We start from the raw sequence: 21,772 nt of genomic DNA on the forward strand, positions 1-21,772 counted from the left end.
TCGGCCCCCCTGGCTAAACTTTGCTAGATCCGCCCCTGCACAGTTACCAGCCGTCAGCTACGTAGAAAAAGATCCTGGCGTAGAAAGTAATATTTAAATAAATTGTAACAACAGCTTATCAAGCTTAAACATGCTGCCGTTGTTCAGCCGCTGGTTTCCTCTTTCTGGCGCAAAGTGGGCCAAAAACAAATGAGAGACGGACTCGCAACAGAAAAGCCGATCAGCTGATCATTTAAGCAGTTTCATGATTGAAGTAGCAGCAAGGAGAGGCAGTCGCTCGTTAAGCTTAACGTGGGAATGCTTTACAAACATTCAGAGATGGACTTACACACTTGCTTTACTTCTCTCGGGGATAACTTTGTCGGAGATGAAATGCCGGGTTGCTAGCAAAGCTCCACATGCTATCCAGACCACCGACAGGTCCCGCATGCCACAGCCGCTCTATCACGTGATGCATACTGCTCCGACGTGCTAACGTTCTGAGGCGAGTTACGGCTTGTTGCAAGTTTTGTGAGGTGCTTTCGTGATATTTAATGGATCGGATTACATTTTTTATTTTTCTCCGATATCCGATCCAGTAATTTAGGTCAGTATCGGACCGATACCGATACGTAATATCGGATCGGTCCATCTCTAATCTGAACACATATGACAAATAGAGTCAGATTTTGTCCTGTGATGTGAATAATGGCATCATCAATAATGATAAAATCATGCCTTACCTTTGAGCTTCTTCACGTCTTCTATCCTGAGCCACAGTTTAATAGCGATCATTTCTCCATCGTCCTCTTCTGCCAGTTCAACCCTGACCCCTGTTTCCTCCTGGAAGAAGGCATGGTTCAACAGGATCTTTATGGCATACCTAGAGAAACAAGGCGAGGTGGATCAAGCTCAGTACAATATATTCACTGGAGATTCAACAGGAAAGTTATACCATAAATGAGAGTGAACTGGAATTATTTCTAGATACCACTTGATATCAATTTATTCAAGACCTGCAATCCCTTGTGAGCTGATCCCTAACTCATGAGCTAAGAGGAAAGACAAGATATTTGAATAATCTTCTGGGAATCGTAACATGCTGACGACATGTTGTCCTTAGATAGCTTTGAAAATTGTGCAATCACTTTTGGAGCCTCCAAATGTTTCTTGGGAAAAGAAAAGTAGTTTAAAAAAACATCAGCAATGCTAAAAATGGTTATTGGTTTCCAAGAAAAATATGAAAAAGATACAGTAACTGAATCTGGATAATTTGGAGAAAGAAGATTTGGAGAAAAAAATAGAAGATCGAGTATGAGAGTGAGGGGTAAAGTTGCTTTGGTTAAGCTTGTGAAGCAGAAGACGAGAGACTGTGGTAAAAGTGTTGGCAGGCAAACAGCACGTGGAGAGAAAACAGAGCACTTCTTAATTTCTAACCAAGAAGGCATGAGTTTTTAAAAAAACGTAACCTTTTTTTTTTTAGAGGAGGTTTAACGGATCAATCTGTCTACCCATGAAGAGACTAAATAACAATGGAATCGATTAAATAAGGCCATTTTAATTGTTGAGTTTGCAAACATGCAAACATCCACAGCCCAAGAAATCACACCAAGCCCAGATACACATTTAGCATCAATGGTTTTTGTCTGTGACTCACCTCTCATCCTTGTTAGTTCTGATGCAGCAGTCGATAATTTCTTTCACCTCGGGAATGGCTACCTTGTCAAAGCTGGCAGGCTTCACTCCCTGCAAAGCGAAAATAGAAGAGCAGTGAAGGGAAGGAACCTTTCAGAGAAGTCAAACAAGCACACACATAAAGGATAAAAAGAGCATTGTGTGATTTTAGGCTGTGCCAGACAAATCATGACCAGTGTGACTATATCTTTGGCAGTGGCTCCTGCAAGCAGTTCAAAACTGGTTACTAGAACAATTTTTCCATTAAACAGCCTGACTGGAAAAATTCTGACTGTGCCAGAAATTTAGAGTGACCACTTCTCAACATGATATCTGTTGCTACTTACATATATATATATATACTTACCAACCAAAGCATATAATGACACGGTGATCAATGTAAAATCAATTCAAAAGATGTTATAATCATATAGCTAGATCCATTAAATACCAATGTCCTACCCTGTTTGTTACGTCTCAGTTCCTAAGAATGCTAAGGTTACATGTGTAGTAGGCACCTTTAAACTCTTTCCTTAAATAGATGAGATTTACCATAAAGTTGGCATATTTATTCATTTTAGATACAGAATGACAATTAAATGCAAAACCTAAACACCAGATCCCCATATTGAGGTGATCTGGCAGCTCTGTAACACCCTCACTTTTGACTGAAATTCAGTTGCACAGGTCTCTGCAATCAATCTCAGACAGATTGTTGAAGGTTTGCAAATAAGTGCTGTTGAACTTATAAACACAAACAGAATACATACACATTGCAATCAGTCTGAGTAAATCTGTGCCGATGAGCACAACTCATCTTTGATGTGTTTCTTTGGAACAGGGCACTCAGCTCAGCTCAAGGTTGTATTGTGGTTTCATTCCTATACAAAAGCAAGGCTGCCAAGCGCCTGTGTCATTTTGCAGTTAAATCCCTGTCCTGCACAACTTTGTCACTTTTTCTATTGGAATTTCTGTTCAGGAAGGACTCTGAATCCAAGTAGTTAATGTGAATTTCTGTTTATGCAAAGCTCAACAGATAAATAAATGCAGTATTATCAGAAACAGGCTGCATGTAACTGAAAATTGACCACATTCAATCACAAACTGATAGCGGACTGGTTGCAGACTGACTGCGAGTGGTTCCAGAACTGGTCCCTGTCTTCAAAGCTCATCATTTCAAAGGCTTATTACACAAGGTCACAATTATTTTGGTTGTGCCACATCTCCAACCACTTCTTTCCCTTGCACGTCTTTAGCAATTAAGTAAGCAGTCACTACAAATCACACGGTTGTTTTTAGCTTATGATGAAAAATGTCAATCCTGATGGGAGGGGTGTCTTTAATGTCTCCATCCAAAGGTAATGAGGCACCACTGAATGGTTTGGGGAGAAAATTATGCTGTGACATTTAAAGTCATCAGATCTCAACTTAACTGAACACTGAAGGAAGCGTTCGGATCAATGTGAATAGTTTAAATTGGGCTGAGAAAGCGCTATTGTGTTGTCTCTGTGCATTTTGGTGAATGATCAAAGTATTACTGCATTATCAGCCCTGCACTACTTATACTCAATTGAGGGTTAGGGTTTAAACAGCTGACAGACAAGAGGTTCTGAACTGTGAGATTGAGTAATAGTTTGACCCAGGGTTAAATTCCACATAAATCCAGTTGTCCCATCAGGTATAAATAATGAAGTGGAGCCTTTCAGAGCCAATTAAGAGCACATCAACAGAACAAATCAGCAGGAACCCAAAGGGCAGCCCCCTCCAAGGCCTAGCAAACACTGGGAATGACTCCCAAATTATTTGAAAAAAAGAATATAGTTCAAAAAAGATTAAAAGAAAAAAATACACAAGACACAAACAGTGGAAAATAGATGTTAGCGTGACAGGACACAGGTTTTACAGAGTAAGAGATTTTTCAGCACTTGGAAGTAACTGCAGCAGGAACAAGGGACGCCTGAAATCCCATCTAGTTTAAGCCACACGGCATAGCAGAAAGCATCCTAATGAGCTGGACTTTTGTTCAAATCCATTTTATACTACAGAGAAACAAAACAGACTGAAGCAACCACAGACAAGAAAGTCTTGCATGTTCAGTCTTGCATCTCCTAGGTGCCCATCTGAAAAGCAGTTATTAAAAATATGCAACTGGCTGGTAAAACAATCAGAGTTGAGCAAATCTCAAACTGCACAGAAGCAAGAAAAACACATTCAGAACAGCAGGAAGAAGATCAGAGAGAAAGAACAAATCTTTTTTTTATCACTTACCAAGAAAGTAGTCAAAGAAATGTGACTGACTGATGCGTTTGGAAAAACAAAGAGTTTTAGGCTACTCTGTTTGACTAACAGCTGCTTGTCAGACACACAAACCAGCAAATGACCACTTCTTTCTGCTCTCCCAGCTTCCTTTCCTCCTTTCTTTTGTTTCTTGGCATGTTTCTCTCCTGCTACCCCACCAGTTCACCATTACATAACAACCCTATCTCTCTCCTTCTCCCCATCACACCATCACACACACACACACACACACACACACACACACACACACACACACACACACACACACACACACACACACACACACACACACACACACACTCTGAGATTCCAGGGCCAAACAAAGTTAGGACTGACGGGGGACGTAATGCTATTAAGCCTAACAGAAGAAGAAGAAGGGGAGAGGGATGGAGAGAAAGCTAGATTTTAGTTTAATAAGGCTGATTGGAGGCAAGGAATGTTCCAGGATGAGAAGGACAACGAAGCATGTCAACAACACAATTTGTCAAGCTATAAGAAGCTAAGCCATAAAGCATACCCAACACATCTTCCTGCCAGTGACGCACAAATCATACAAAGAGCCTTTTTTAATTTCTAGAAAAGAACCAATTAACAGAATTTCCTGCCAAACTTTTTAAAAGTGGAAATGTGATCCTTATTTGTCTTTTCTTATATAATATACGCTACTGTTAACATGATAGATGCTTTTTGGGAAATGTTGAGAGGAGCATCTGAGGCTGCTCTAAATATTCTGTTTTAGGCTCTTGGCTCAATGTGATGTCAGTGAGAGGATGCGAGCAACAGGGTCATCTCAGCACACAGCTCTGGCTGCAAGAAGAGCCGGTGGTGTTCGAATCTTTTGTTTGGGAGGGGAAGTAAATGCAAAGGCAGAGGAGCAACTGGAGCTACCGAAGCAGCTTGCTGCAGACAGCAGACAATGAAATAACATCTGGTTACAAGAGGTAGTGAGTTGAGTTTCTCTCCGTCTGTTTCAGCTAAAACATATCAGGGGTTAACTAACTCATGACCAGGGTCTACAGGGGGAGAAATGGAGGATGGAGAGCTGGTTGCATGGATTTGGCAGTGAAATGAAAGGAAGCAGCTGACCGAGGCACCCTGGCGTTGCCACTGTGTTGAGCGTGACAACAACTGACGTTAGCTATTTGGCCAGTTACGTCCAGTTCACGGGAAACAAGCAGAACAAAGCATCACTACGATAATGTAATAGTTTGATCAAATTGATGATGCGATTTTGGTTTTGTGAGACCGAGAAGAAAGACAAAAACCAATCAAAGAACAGGAAGGTAAGAGAGGCAGAGAGCCAGACGGACATGTGGACTGAAATATACTGTCTGAGTTTATTCCGCCCAGGAAGCTTCTTAAATTAAAACAAGAGATTCAAAGGCTGAAAGATGAAAGAAGGAAGAAAAACAGGGAGGAAATCCTAATCCAAATCCCTTCAGTTTGAATGGGCTGGACTGTATGGATGGATACTAAAAGAAGCTGAAATGAACATTTAAATTGAATCTAAATGCACATTAATTAGAGTTTTAACACATGGGTTATTAAGATAAAAGCCAATCAGCTCCTAGTGTGGCTATTAAGTTATTAATTTTTAAAGCTCGACTCTCCTCAGGTAACAGCAGCAGTTGTTTAAGCTGGAGAGGATCCTGCACTCATCCGTAACAAATGATAAACTTCTTTTAATTCAACGACATGCACCGTTAGCCTGGAATTCCAAAATAACTGTAGAGTGTTTGAGCATCCTATTTGTTTAGCACTGATACTTTAGCAGCATTAAAAATGTTCCATTTTCAAGAATCATTACACACACAAAGTGTCATGTTCCTGAGTCCTGGACCGACGGTTTTAAATTTAAGACTCTGATTCTTGTTTGTTTAATATTCCATTTGGGTTTTTTCTTTCAGTTCCTGTTTATACACATTAGCATTCTGGTAAACATCACTGGAAATTTTTATGTTATCCTTCTACCACATCCCTCTTGTGTCTTTCTGTGTCAAGTTTAGGTGTGACAGAATCTTAAATCTGGGTGTAGCAGGTCACCTATTTTATTTTGGTAGTCTTTTGTCTCCTGTGTTTTGTTACGCTCAATTACTTTCACCTGTTTCCTCTCATTAGCCCTCAGTGCGCCCTGTGTCCTTGAATAAATTAGCAATGTGTTTCATTTGTTCATTGTCCTGTTGTATTGTTTCCCCCATGTGTTGTGGATTTTTGGCACTTTGCATTTTGGCCTCAGTTTTAGATTTATGTTTTGGACTTATGAGCCACGACAAAGACGGGGCTTTTGTTTTGAACTCGGCCCCTCTGTCCTGCATTCAGATCTTGAAAATGAGAAGAGATTTCAAGAATATTCCTCACGTCTATTAAGCATCACTGTCAGCATCCAGAGAGCTGAGTCGAGTGACGAAAAGAGGGAGACAGCGCTCATCTGTCTGTCTGTGTGTGTGTGTGTGCTGGGGTGATGACCTCAGCAGCACTAGGCTTAAAACAGCCTGCATCTGGTCCTCTCTGCATTTGCTTTATTGTCTGTCTCTCCAGCCAACTGTCAACTAAATTTTAGAAAAGGAGGGACATTAACAAATCTGAGAAATCTTATAAAATCTGACTGGATGGGATGATGCCAGACGAAGAAAAGAAAAAAGTAGGAGTTTGTGCCAGTACATTTTTTGAAATGTAATTTGTGGCAATCAGAAGACATTTTCAATAACTCAACAAATAACTAAACTCACCAGACAACATAAAATCCATGTTATTACTTTCATTACGCAGAAAATTTCATTACTGGAAATATTTCTTCTTCTTAAATTTGTCATTTCAAAACCAAATTAATCTTTTATTAGACTAAAGCAGGGGCGGGGAACTCGAGGCCTCAAGGGCCGGTGTCCTGCAGGTTTTAGATCTCACCCTGGGTCACCTGAATCAGATGATTAGTTCATTATCAGGCCTCTGGAAAACTTCAGCTGTGTTGGATCAAGGCCACATCTAAAACCTGCAGGACCTTGAGGCCTAGGGCTCCTCCCCCCCCGACTAAAGAAATCACTTTTTTGTCATTCATTGTATTTTGAACTAAAAATCTCTTTTGTAAAGAGTAAAGAGTAAACACAGAACCTTTGTTTAAACCTGATAATTGATTAAATGCAACCTCAAAAACGCCCCAGAGTGCTACCAGTGTTCCCACTACCTCCCCGCTGGGGGTGTGGCCTATTCCCTCAGGCGGGCGATAAAAATACGTTATTCTCATGCACTGTTTCATTTCAGCGCAGTGTGTCACTCTCACTGCTTTTGCTGACATTTATGGAGGTGAACTGTACTCTCCCCAGCTCGGCTCACAGCGTTAGTGTTTATGGGACAGTTGAATTAATTATACTGCATTACACTAAGTGGAATAAAAGCTTCTCAATAAGTGTCAATTCGTCTAAAATAACTATAGACTGACTATCGATTTCAGATTTGCGTTTGGGAAAAGTGCTTTCCGTTCGCTTTTATCCCTTCGCAAGACAAACTGCAATGTAGTGTGAGAGGGAGAGAGCATAAGCAAAAACATAAGACTAATCAGGGCAAAAATACAATCATATGACTGGATCTTCTGCAGCTCATGCCAAACTTGTTAATACAGTCAGTAAACAAGGGTGAGGAGGAGTGGCTCACAGCGGAAAATAGAGACAAGAGGCAAAAACAACAAACGAGACGGTTAGATACAACATAAATGGGACCAACTGGTTTCCTACCACTCTCAGCTGATGCACCTGCAGGTACAGACTGAGCAGAGAATGCATACTTACACTAGTAACTCGTCTGTAGATCTGGGCAGCGTTTTGGCATTCGGAGTAGGGGTACTCTGAGGTAGCCATCTCCAGCATACACATCCCAAAAGCATAGACGTCTACAGATTCATCATACTTTTCCTCATACATCTCTGGAGCCATAAACTCTGGTGTACCTGGTGATTAGAAAGTGGAGAAAAACGTGTATGTTATGCTAGGACATACTCCTACCTAACTTGCACACCATGATGTACAAATACTGTATAAATGATAAAACATAAAATCAGAGATTGAAATCTAATAAACTCCAGCTGGAAATAAAAGGGCTAAAATTTCAAACCTGCATCCACTTAGTGCTGCCACAGACTCAGTTTGTGGAAGTGAAGCCTGAATACTTGAGGTTTGCCTAATTGCTACAAAGAAGCAGTGAGATTTACTGAGCTTCTCATTCTTGTCTCAAGTGCAGAGAAGAGTGTATATTTACGTACTTGGTGCGAGCAGAGCTTGAATACCTGTGGTCAGCTGTACAACAAAACTACTGAAAGGTACCCAGGTTATTATGAGGGAAAACTGCAGACTCAAAGTATGTGTCATAAACATTGTCCGAGTGCGGTGCACTTTCGGTTTATGTGTTTGTAACGGTTACATTTCCAGACAACTGAATCCCAACTTACTAACAGTTTCTTTGGAAGCCGTATCACTTTTCACATGCCTGCGGTTCGCTTTAACAACCAGACATTTTTCAAGTAGTAAAATTTATCTACAGTGGGCGTGTACATAATGTGCCTATGCATGTAAAGTGGTTATTATCGCCGCAGCGAGCTCAAATAAAAGATCCCAGTTATTTCAGTTTCGCAGCCTTTGCAAACCACATTTTTGTGTCTTAGCATTTCTGAGAATTTGAGATGCTGCGTATGCACCGTCCTACCTATGACGCTCTTGGCAAAAGAGGCTCTCTTCAGCGTGGCCAACCCTAGGTCCCCTATCTTCACCGAGCCCGTGGGCCCTGTGATAAAGATGTTGTCGCATTTCAGGTCTCTGTGAATGATGGGTGGCGCTCTGGTGTGCAGGAAGTGAAGGCCTTTCAGGATCTGTCTGCACCATGAACGCAGAACTTTGATTTTCATCACCTTGAATCGCTTCAGGTAGCTGCAGGACAAAGAAATCTCACATAAGAAACTGTGTGTTTTGCAAAGCAAGAGAAAGTGGTCACGATTATGCACACAGGAGGAGATTCAGCTCTTGTATCTTGTTCAAGTGGCCTTTGTCCCGGCACGCTAGCTGCCAGCATATGGCCTCTCAGAATATCACACTGTGTAAAACCACTAGCTACAGAAAATCACTTTTTTTAATGCAGCTGCTCTACTCTGCATAAAAAACTATGAAAGACACAGCTATGCAAGGACCGAATAAGGGAGTAAAAAAAGCAGAAACATGTAGTGCTGCACAGAAATGTCTGAAAGCAGCTGTAGAGTCAATGAGCAGCCAGCACTGATAATCTCTGTCTTTATTCAGCAGATTGTTATTTACTTGTTTTCTCCGAAGGCAACTATACACAGCAATCAAAAGGTTTCGACTACTGTCCCGTACATGCAACATGTGCCTGCACCGGCTTCTATGAATCGGGATTGTATCTTACGTTGCTTATAATTCAACCAGATCTTCTTCTGCATCAGTTCTTTTTTCTCTCTCTTCACTAAACTTGGAACACATCCCAGTGCGGAAAGCAGGGAAACACCCTTTGACAGGTTGCCAGGCCATCATAGAGCCAACTCAGATCCACACCTGTGGGTGATTGAGTCGATCCACCTGGTTTGTAAGTCTTTGGAATGTGCGAGGAAAATGAGAGGAAATTCCACAGGAATGTTACAACAAAACAGCAAAGTACTGTGAATCTAGACTGAACATTTCTCCTATTCTTAGCAAAGCACTGCACTTGATTGATTTTGTTTTTGATTAAATCAGAGGCAGTTCTTGTTATTTCCAAGAGCTCTAAGAACTCACTCAGAAAACATTTGTCTGTCTTGATTAGCTGACTGAAAATCAATTCAACTCTACAGAGAAATGTGCGTCTTCCTCTTCTTGGTATTGTGCCAAATGTGACCAATGAGCACAGTGTATTTAATTCAATATCCAAGCTTAGCTCAGAAATGTCCCCATGGATCTGGTGAATAGCAGGCAGCTGACTGAACTATAGACTGACTCTGCAAACAATGTTTCTGTCTCAGCCAGCAATGCCCTCTTCCAACTCCGCTTCCAGACAGCTGACCCGATGCAGAGCGACATCAATAAGTCTGACTCCAGCATTACCGTCAGCTCCACGGTGTCACTGGCTGCTCTAATAATTCAGCATCTGCAACTCTGTCCTAACTGACAAGTAATTCTCACATAACACCGTGTGAGCATTACAGCATAATAGAGCGGTGTGCTTAAGCCACATCCAGATTGCTGTGTTACAGCCACAGAGGCTCAACAAATTTTAGCTGTGACCCAGTATCTTTGACGGAGCAGAAAGCATCCATTAACGAGCAATGGAAAGTACACTCACTGAGTGCTGGGCTTAACTGAGCATTTTCGTTTGGTGCCACTTTATACCTCTACTCAACTTCTTCCCAGAGAAAAACACTGGATATTTGCATCCTATACTTCTTTCTAAAATCCTGCATGCATTCCTGAGGCTGCCTGGGGCCTTTCTTTGTGGAGTTTGCATGTTCTCCCTGTGCTTGTGTGGATTCCCTTCAGGTTCCCCAGCTTCCTCCCACAGTCCAAAGACATGCTGGTTACATATGTGCTTATAAATTGGCTGTAGGTGTGAATATGAGTGTGAATCTTTGTCTGTCTCTCCTATGTTAGCCCTTTGATAGACTGACTAAATCTTCCCAAGGTGCATCCTGTCTCGCGACAGCTGGGATAGACTCCACCCCCCTGTGAACCGGATAGATGGGTGAACAGATAGATGGCTAATTATTCAAAAACAACTTTAATTCAGCTATTCTGCTATATAGTAAAGTCTTTACCCTGATTTTTAACAATCAAAGTCTTCTATATGCTTCTTATTTTAATCCTCTAACCGCTTTTCTATGGTTTGTCATTAAAAGCCTTAAAAATCTGGGTAAATTCAATTTGTTTTTCACAGGGAGATGGCTTTCAGTGTGCAGAGCATAAATAATAATTTTAGGGACTATTAAAGTGAACAAACCTTAAAATGTGCATGTGAATAACTTAAGTTCTCTCTATCATACCGCATCTCTCCTGCTACCTCTGATGTCTCTCTTAAGAAGCCACACGCCTTATTCCCTTCTTCCCCCTTACCTAAGTCCCCTCCTCGCCCATCCCCTCTGCTTTCTTTCTTTTGTCGTTCTGAAGTCAGAACAGCGTTGAAAGACAGGGAAAATGCTGTGGCATGCAGAGTGACGCTGCAACAAAGCATCGAGCGAGCTTGCACGCTCACTCAGCCACGCTATGTTTCCAAGCACGCAAATTAGCACTTGTAGATACACGAACGTGCGGCTCTCACGAGCAGTGAATACAGTTTTTATTATTTGTGAACAGACAAGTATTCTTCCGAAAATAAACCTTTACAAAACAGAAAGATGACAGCATTATAAACATTTCTTACACACACAGATGCACACAGAAAAGGGCACTCCATGGTGGCAAGTATTTCCATCCTATCTTCCTCCCCTATCGCCCCCACCCTCCCATCATCTCCCTTTCTTTTTCCATCTCTTCAGCGTGCAGCGGTCCCTCTCCTTTCTGAGTATTTTTCTGGATGATGGCCAAACCCCTCGGATGCCTTGATCCTCTTCATAAGGGCACATCCATCCGCTCCATATAGTCTTAAACAAAGAAACCTTGTTGTGTCGATCAACAAAAAGTTAATCAGCAACAATTTTGATATAAAATTATTCTTTTGCAAGTATTTTTTCCCCTCACTGGTTCCAGTTTTTCAAATGGGAGTGTCTTCTGGTAAACACGATGTTGCGTCTTTGTTTCAATATGTGCATAAAAACACATTAATGGAAAATTAAAGTAACCAGAATTGCAATCCTGATATCATGTATGCATCATGTATCTATAAGAGTTCAATGCACTGCTTGTTACTTGTTACTACTTTGGAGTATATTATAGTTGTTTGTCACACACACTTCTGGATCCAAGCAGTTTTTTGGATTTTCTGACTGAGGTCTTTTCTGAATATTTAATTTAATCATGTAAAATTGAAAAAGAAGAAAAAGGATACAGCTCTTCTTCTCTCTCTTTTTTCCTTTCTCACTCAGTAAGTAGTGGGAAGTTCCAAAAAAAGTTAGAAAATAGAAAACTATATTTGTTAAATGTGTGTTTATTCTGTGGTGTATGCAGAGGACTGAGCGTGTCTGCGCAGCTTCTCTGTTAAAAAAAAGTATGAAATTTTTGTAGTCCTCCAGTGGAGGGCGCTACGGTTCTTGTTAGTGCTGTTAGTGCTTTGCTCACAGGTTTGTCACTCTACCGAGCGGCTTTCAAACTGTACGTCTAAGTATCAGTTTGTCTATTCATCAGAATATTTGCGCATAACTCTCTCACACTGTAGTCTTCTGTCTCCCTCTCTGTCACTTTAACCTAAACTAAGTGGACGATGACCAGTGTCACTCCTGAATGATGTCGGGAATGAGAGGAATGTGCAGCAGAAGCAGCAGCTGGCAGGTGGGCCAGTGTCGCATGATGTACTGTGTGGCGCAGGCTGTGTCACCCCACGTTTAGCCTTCTGTTGTGTCAGGAGCTCAACAATAGCATTGACAAACACAGATGCACATCTATTCTAATCGGCAAAGAGGCTTGCATTCAGTCACGGCATGTGGGGTGACAGTCTGAGAGGCAGACACTGACAACTGCCCGTTGAGCTGGCAGGCCATCGACGTACAGTTTGTCACATATGTACGCTGAAAATTACCTCAAACACGTTGATGAACATAACAGTGTTGACACACCCTCAAACTTTTCAAATCCCAATCAGACTCACAGAGGCCCCCAGGCTGAGAGTGTAACCTCACAGGATCCCAACATGTGTTGTGTCCTTTGCCCTGATAAGATCGAGCCATTTTCGGCGACACGAATGGGACCACAGCAGTTTTATTCAACTGTTTGGTGTCCAAAAAGAGAAATAAATAAAAACTCAAAAACTGCATCAAAGTTTTGATGATTCTGCGTCATTTCACCCTTTGTGGTGATGTAAGTGACATAAATACCGTACTTAACACAGGCAGGCTGGCTGACTCACAGCTGCAATCAGCACTGAAACATCAGGATGTGAGGTGCTTTTAACAGTACTGTGAAAGGCCATTTGAACATATGAAAAGAGAGAAAGACTGCAGATTGGTTTAATAGCAAAGAGGACGACACGTGTGTGTTTTACATTTCAATGAAAGACTGGAGGTGAGTCATCATCTGTGCTGACAGTGCTCTTCAAGAGAAAAATGTCAGAATGGACTCTACTGTAAGTGTGGGTGTTAACATCACGCAGTTCACACCTTTCAGTCACAGCTATAGTTTTCAGTTCATGCACATGGGTCTGGTGTCCTAATATTTGGCTTCTCAGAAGATTCCTGCACAGCTTCTTAATCTTAAAATTCTATCCCTCATATACTCACGTTTTTAGCGTGCCAGATGTCATGAGCTCAGTGACGAGAACGATGCATTTCTTTCCTTTGCAGGGACCCTCCCAGGAGTCATAGAAGCGGACAATGTTAGGATGCTGGAGACCCTTCAGCATGCCGGCCTCCTCTTTGAACCGCTGACGCTCGGACTTGGACAGTTTACGATCCTGCAAACGGGACAGAAAGGGAAACTTGGTCACGTGTACACAAAAACCGAGAGAAACGTTACAACGTGAATCAGAAGGGAGGGAATGTTTTTCCTAAATTAATGCTGTGTCAGTAGTACAACATTATTACAGCATGTGCAATTACAATCAAATCAAGTCAGGAAGAGGCTCGAGGGCTGGAGAGGAGAGCTAATCAGAAGAGAACAAAGAGATTACGCAGAAACGAAAATGGGAGGGGAGGAGAATGACAATTCCTATGAAACATGACTCCATATAAGCTCAGAGAAACTGATAACAATAATCTTTTACACTGATGAACAGCAGCTGAACATACTGTACTGAAATACAAGTGCAGATGAAACGGGGGGGAAACCTGATACTATCCGAAAACCTTTCTGCATTACACTAGTAAAGGACAGGGATAAAAGAGAAGTGTCCTTTCATCTTAACTCAAAGACTCCACAAAAATCCATTAGACAGAGTGACGAACAGCTCCACACTCGATCTTCTTTTGACCTGAGCTGTGCGATATTTATTGGTGAAGCACTCTGTTTCAAACCAAAGGCTAATATTCACACCTGTGTTGCATTTATGTGTTCATGAAATTTTGCCAGCAGTCCTACATTTACAAAATTAGTCAGTGTTCAACCAATTGACAAGCTACTCGGGTGACTATTTTATTGGGAAATATAAAACTGTTAGGGTTAGAGGATGATTTAAAGAGAAGTTCATTGTCTGAAAACCCAGAACCAGAAAATCATAAGACGCTAACCCCCCCCGATCGCTATCTAAGTGAAAATGGACTCAACTGCTGCAGTAAATGGCTTCTTGATAATGAACACACATCAAATCCTCGGCTTCCACCACCTACGTCATCATTGTTATTCTCAATGGGAATTGCAGTCTCCAGCGCTTGCACCAAGCTTCAGCTGTCTTTACCTGAAGTGGTAGCAGCCTCCCAGTAGGAGGTTGACCAAAACAAGCTGAGAAAAAAAAAAAGCCACAGTCTGCATTCCTCCCTCCTGTGGAATACTGGCTTCTCAGAAACATCCTCCACACATTTTAACAGGAATTCCAGCTCAACCACTGATACCTCAATAAAAATGCAAAAGTCAATGTTAGCAGGGGACCTGCTGTAAAAATCTTTAAGCATGCCCGCGTTTGTGCGTTTGTATACTGACAAATATGTCAGGAAAATCCTAAGTAGTTTACTAATAAACAAGTGAACGATCACTCTGTGCTGTCTTTTTGTTGTTATTGTCTTCTTTGGGCTCTTCCTGTCATCCTGGAGGTCACTTCCTGTTAAAAGGGAGTTCTTCCACCCCACTGTCACCAAATCATTGCTCATAGAGGATCGTCTGACTGCTAGGGTTTTCACCTCACCACAGAAAGTGCCAAATCCATATTCACAAAATAAAACTAAACTAAATTGTTGCAATTTAAAGGAGTATATTATTTAGTAAATTGTGCTAGGCTTGTTTATCAATTTTAGTGGGAATGTCTAATGGTAAGCTTAATATCTGTGTGATTATTTGCTTTTGTCTGCATGTGTTTTGAACCGCTCTTCACCAGCTCTGTGTCTAACCATATTTGACACATTCAGCACATCGCTCCCCAAAAATAAACAAAATCACGGCTGCCTGACGACGATAAAATAAGGTGACGACATCTCAGTACTCACAGGATTTAGGCCCAAAAAAGTCTAAATTTCTCTAAATTATTAAGTCTGGCAGTTACAAGCAAGTTGAGCCAGATTTGGGAAAAGGATTAAAACAAATATGAAAGAGGTGCTCCAATTAACGTGGGACAAACAGAAATTCGTGCTTTGACAGAAAGTCGTGACACATCCAGGTCGTTTCATAACGTCGGTGACCCTTTTAGAGGATGAAATTATGGGAAAGTGAACTGACAGATTGGTTTACAGATGAGCACAGAAAGAGCAGCAGGATTGACACACGGGGCTGCGTCTCCATCGAGGTGCAGACACCACAGTATACAGTCTAAAAATATAAGAAACGGCAGTGGTTTAGAGGCTATAGACGTCAGAGCTTAGACACCTACTCCCATAATGTTACAGGGATTATCGCCAAGGCAACCACTTTTTAAAAAGAGGTCCAATGAGGGCACATCATTCAACTCTTTTATTTTTTCAGTCCAAAACATCAACGCTGTCTTTCATAAAATGCTGTTAATCTGCTCTTCTTTTTTTCTAAGCTTTGTATTGTTTTATTTTAGTCCTCTATTTGAATATGAATCCGACCCAACACAAAACATCCAGTGCATTAGCAAAATCATCTGAGACAGACGAGACACTTGCCATCAATCATTCAAATGGTTTTAAAGCTTCAGTACACAGTCTGATTTGATAACAGCCCCACAAACCACCCCAAAAACCTTGGACACAGTGGCGCACTGGAAAAATTCCTGAAAATTTAAGTGAACAGATGGAAACTTTTAAATCCAATAAGTAGAAAAAGAAGTGCTGTATGGTATTTTAGATAAAGTAATTTAGATTTTATGATATTCGGAAATGTTATAAAGCTATTAGAAAATCTTGTGAGCTCCTTCAGAGATTAGGACAATCTCTGAGGTGATGATCTCATACTGTCATATTGTATAACCCAGGGCCTCATCTATATCATATGACTTCGAGAGTGAGAGGGGGATGTCGGAAAGGTTTAGTGTGTTTCTGTAGTGCATTAATGTGTGTCAGGGAGGGTGTGAGTGTTTTATGGCCTGTAACATCTTATCCCTTTATCCTGCAGCAACCATTTGCCCAGCGATAGCCCATTAGCAATCGACACACAAAACATCCATGTGAGTGCTGACTGTACCCCCTCGCTCTTCTATTATCTCTTTCCTATTATGATCACATGACTCCACGCTCACCATGGCCGTAGGTCACCTGACTGCCTGGAAGCCAGCATTCCATTTCCCAGCAGCACTTAGAAAAGACCCTGACCACTCATATCTCTCCTAAGACACCTCCCTCTGGGCATTAGAAGATTTACTCAGTCGTTGACTTAATCACTCATTCATGCACTCACTGTGTGTGTACTCGCATTTCTCACGAGTAAATGTGCAAAAACAGTCAGATTATAAGCAAGTGTGTTACATGTAACATGTGCTGCATAAGGTGAAGATTTGGTTCAAGGTCAGGTTTAGGGCGCTATGGTTATTGTTACAGTTAGTCTGCAGGGAATGCATCCAAGTCAACACGATGTTCTCTCAAGTAATGAAAACACAAGTGCATGTGTGCGCATTTGTGTCCACAGACATGGGCCTGAGAAAGCAGACAGCAAGTCTAATGGGGCTGCTAATCCATTATTAATGTTTCCTTCTTCGTTCTAGTGTATAAATGGACACACACACACATCTCTGATGCACATAGTAGTAGTGGCTCCAGCACTCTACTCAGAGACAGTGGATTTATATCTAAAAGAAGAGCACGTTTAAAATAAAACAAAGCTGGTGGTAGGATGCGGGTATTTAAGGAATAAATTTGATCCGGGACACATTAGTCACGTTGTTGGGGATGGATGTTTTCTCTCTCCCTCTCTCTCTCTTTATCCCTTCTTTTCTCTCCATGCTTCAAAACATCATGAGACTCGAGTTTGTCAGACTCAAAAATATCCTCACTTTTCATTCAAACCCACATCTCTCTCTCTCTCATTCTCATACACGCGCATTTAAGCGAGACACGCCTCCACGCTGGAATCAGCAGCCTCTTATCTGACACTCACACACACACACACACGTACAGGTCTTTTTAACATAAGGACTTCTCACCCTCTAATCCCTGCATTGTAATCTTACTGTGTTCCCTTAGCCTATCTGACAACTTGAAAGAAGCCACGTATACACATCCCTGCATAAGGTGACAGCACTAAGTATGCCTGCCCTATTTGCACAGCACATGCACTCACATACAGCCAAGGCAGTCCAGACAGGCTGGCAGAAACACAACCTGCAGTGTTACAGTATTAAGCAGTTTCCTGCAGAGATGCTGCAAGCTGATACCCTCTGATCGGCTAATTTAGCCTGGACATCCCTCTGTGCTTTAACACTATGATCATGTGATATGCTCCTCTCTGGTCTGTTGCACCCCGACAGGAGATCAACACCCGCAGCACCAGATGGACCGAACAAGAAAACAACGCGAAAGCCAGGAAAGCACGACGTGACTTTGTCGTAAATTTGTGGTATCTTCTTCAAACTTACAGGATATTGTTTAAGTGGCTAATCCCCATGGGGACAACAGATGCCTAAATATAGCGTAAATGATTACACGATTACGTGATGAGAACTGTTTCTCAGGCTTTACATTATATAACAGCAATTTTATTAAGTTTTTCTTTTTAATGAAAAGGACACAAACATAAGGAAAAGAAGGGAAAGACACTGTTCTGACAGTTTAATTGGTTGGGAAAATGCTAAACCATCAGGAACTTCAACTGTTTCACCAGCCAAGACTTGTTACATATCTGTTAAAGTTTCTGATCCTACCAGGTGTTACAGGGAATTGAGATCAGGGTATTTCCCAGTGATTTAAAGAAAAATCTGTTCCTGATTCAGAGGAAAAATACCTGCAGGACACCAAGATTTTTAGTGTGTGTGCGTTTATGGTGTGCGCTTGTGAGTGGCCAGCAATGCTTTCAAAAACTAAAACAGACAGGGCACAAGACTGTCCAATCAACCTCTCTGTAATCACAGGAAACCCTCATTTCTGTAGAAAACTACAGGAAAATGTAGAATTCATCAGCAAAATGATAAAGATGCAACTGTAAAATGAAAAAGTACATTATTATACATGGTTAGGATTTTATCAATGGTATACTGATGTTCACTGAGTGAATATCAAATATTACACCAGTTTAATGTTGCAAAATAAGACCAAAAAAACTAAAACACTAAAAGAAAAAGGGGATTTTGCACGGCGTGCCAAATGAACCCTGAGAGTTATGTTCCAAATATTGCGATGACGAGCAAATTGGCAGATTCCTGTAGGCTTTGGGTCCAAGATACGGAGAAATAGAGTGCTTAGATCCAGTTTATGCTGCTAAAAACATTAACAGATGTTTTGTTTTAAAACCAGATGATGCATCCATGTCAAAAGTTTTTAATACGAGGAATGTAAGTGGTGAGTACTAAGCAATTTCGATATCGGAACTTCAAGCCTGGACATTTCTTGGCATTACCTGATACACGTGAGAATGCAAATGATTGGATTATACATTAAGCAGTCTTTAACCTGCCAGCCTCCTCATAAAAATCAGTGTGATGGTGGAATGCATTGATGTGCGAACAGCTAATACGCCCCTGGCGCTGTGTGTCCTGCATCCTGCATAAACTACCCAGGTTCACCTAAATCACATTCCCAGAGGTGCGATCGCAACTAAAGTGCACCGGTTCCTGTTGTGTGCTACATGCAGCTATCCAGCCTCATCCCAGGTTAATGTCGACAGAAAAGCTTTCACTAAAACAAATTCTATCACGACACAGTATCGTGTTTTTGCTATAATCGTGCAATCCCTTCAAGCAGCCTAACCGTGCAATAAACTTTTGATCCAAATCTGCCAGACTGAGTTGCTGACCCCATTCGAATTTCTTCTAATAAACCTTAAGAGTCCTGACCCGAATTTTGAAGAAAGTTGCAACTCGAAAACAAGGACATGTAAATCCTAATTACCCCTTAGCTGAGTGAATGAGCTGGTTCGTGTCTAGATACTTTAAAGACCTCATCGTGTGTGCGTGAAAAAGAGCCGGTACGTTCCATTAAGACCCCCCACAGTCTGGAAACATTCTCCTGCAAAGAATACCCCCACCACCCCCATTATACCCTCACGCGCCTACACATCTAATAAACAAGAGTGCACAAAGGCCCACACATGCCTCACTTAGGCACACAAACCAAACCTCGCCAAGACCTTTACCACAGCTTGTTATGGTTAGCCAGCAAAAGAGAGCGCGAGAGAGAGAGCGGAACAGAGAACGAGCATCTGTTGTGAATAAGAATGGATGAAACGAGACGAAACAGAAGGCAGAGAAAGTCGGGACTGACTGATCATTTCAAAAAGGCATTCACACCTAAACAGCGCCTGTCTTTGCGTTATGCTGTGGTCTCTCACTCGGCTTTTGCTCGGCTCACTCGGAGACCCCCTTCCCTTCCTCATATTACGGTGGTTTTTGGTTTCCCCTCAATCACCACTCTACGTGTTGCAGTAACCAGGGCCATGTGTGCACGTGTGTGTATTGTAATGCTATCTAGGTGCAGCAGAAGCAGTGGGTTCAGCAGAAAATGAGGTGAGATACATGATGTTCGCTGAACATATTCTGCTGGGCGAAATGTTATTTATGGGATTTATGATGGTTCGGTTTACCTTCTCCTACAGGTGGAACACACACTGATGTTCTGGGGGTTTTTTTTTTTCCTTTATCTCATTCGTAGACAAACAGACCCATTCATGGGACCTCCGGCTGTGTGCCTATGCTGTATGCTCATGAATGTTAACAATAGGTGCCATCTCATCCTGCCACTCACTGTGCACTATTGTCCCAACTCTTTGTGTTGGTGTACACTGTGCAGCCAGGCACACACACACACACACACACACACACTGCCAGTGTAGTCATTACCCTTTGCTCTGTTGGTCATGCTTCATCTCCCCTCCCCTGCTCTGTCTCCTCAGTGTTTTTCCTTGGCAATTTTTTTTACTCCCTTACTATCCTACACATTTTCCATTCACACATTCCCTCAGATTAAGAGCAGGATGGGTTTTAAATATGGCCCCCCTTCTGACATCAGCCTCTACGATTCAGTCACTTGATCCAATCTTGATCCAAGGCTAATGAGAGGAAATCTGAGGATAACGAGCGGAACTTCTGGTGTAAAGTTCTTCGCTCTAAAGTGTTAATCTGCAACAGCATGCCATGAACAAAGAATCTCATTATACCTGGAATAATCCCAATTCCAGGAGCTAATGAGTAAAACTTTGACACGCCAGCTTCATGATGACCAAACAGGATATAAATAATGATATTCAGCATTTCGACTGCCTTAAAAACAAAGAGCGAGGCACAATTCATCGCCCTTTGAACATGCTCAAGTTACAGGACATGATTTCTTACAACAAAGCTTACAGTCTAATACCGCACTAATGCCAACAGGCATAAAGCAGGACTCTTATAAAGCTGCATTCATTGAATATAGTTTTAAATGAAATGATTAGCAACCAACAATGGGTTCCTTTGTTGTTCAAACCATAAACACAGATCCAGTGAAGTCACATGAAAAAAATAATAATAAAAATAGGGGGATACAGTGGAAAGGTTACCGCTGGCCACAACGGAAGGGTTTTGAATTAAGAAAGAAAACAGTAGCTTTGCTGTAGGGAACAAGCTGTTGTTTGGTTTAGATGTTTATTTTCATTAGCTGTAATAAATCGCTTGCTTTTTACTTTCTTTTAATTTGTGTCATCCGTTCGTGAGTTGAAGACTCAAGGAAACGGAATTGAAATATGAAGATTTTAAGCTCCCTTTAATTTCGTAATTAGTTTAGTATGCGGTGGTCCAATTAATTCTACACAAGCAGTCTGTACTGAGAGTTCAAAGTTCAGAATCCTGTCTCCCTTGAAAACACCGAACAGTCTTTGAATATTTATAAACTTTTACGCGCTCTAAATAATATTCAGTCTTAAAAATGTTCTACTTTTTTACATCGTCGTCTCTTCTAGGCAAAGCACACCAATACAGCACAGACAGTACAGTTCCCAAACACTAAGTGCTGCCCCTCAGCAGGTTTCCCAAAGCTGACCAATCAAAAAGAAGCAGGCTTTTACGGATAGAAGACGCTGCTAAAGAGACAAAAGCTCAATTCTGTTGTTTCAGAGAATGAAGTGGGGGTCTGCATAGTAGGATATCTGTTAAAAAGTGGATTTTTTGTAACTAATATCATGCAAAGCTACTTTATTAATTCAGCATAATAGATCCTCTGTGCCATTGAAATGAGTTTGCCAGATCAAGTGTGCATAATCACTTGTGTTCGTGTAGCAGTACTGTATGATGTGAACGTCACAATGCTTTTGAAGCCCATGCCTCTTTTCTACCTATTTGTGTGCATGTGTATGTTGCATTTGTGTGTATATAGCGATAGGATATTTCTGTTTAAAAGGCAGTAGTCTTAATATAGCAGAAATCCACCTGCATGTTAACACATCATAAACAGATGAGACAGAATGGAAATGATCCTGAAGTGTAT

At 41.4% G+C, this 21,772-nt stretch overlaps 1 protein-coding gene across 9 annotated transcripts in view; it reads right to left on the minus strand.

Moving 5' to 3' along the window:
• The window catches only part of wnk1b (WNK lysine deficient protein kinase 1b), a 91,701-nt gene that overhangs the window by 32,154 nt on the left and 37,775 nt on the right, over window positions 1-21,772 (minus strand). For all 9 annotated transcript variants that reach the window (XM_080291646.1, XM_080291645.1, XM_080291641.1 and 6 more), the window contains exons 3-7: window positions 13,343-13,515; window positions 8,644-8,864; window positions 7,734-7,891; window positions 1,637-1,725; window positions 723-862 (exon numbers count right to left, since the gene is read on the minus strand). In XM_080291646.1, the coding sequence (XP_080147772.1) occupies window positions 723-862; window positions 1,637-1,725; window positions 7,734-7,891; window positions 8,644-8,864; window positions 13,343-13,515 (781 nt within the window). The remainder of the gene's footprint in view (window positions 1-722; window positions 863-1,636; window positions 1,726-7,733; window positions 7,892-8,643; window positions 8,865-13,342; window positions 13,516-21,772) is intronic.

The sequence above is a fragment of the Astatotilapia calliptera genome, chromosome 17 (assembly GCF_964374335.1).
Source record: "Astatotilapia calliptera chromosome 17, fAstCal68.1, whole genome shotgun sequence".
Taxonomy (NCBI): Eukaryota; Metazoa; Chordata; class Actinopteri; order Cichliformes; family Cichlidae; genus Astatotilapia; species Astatotilapia calliptera.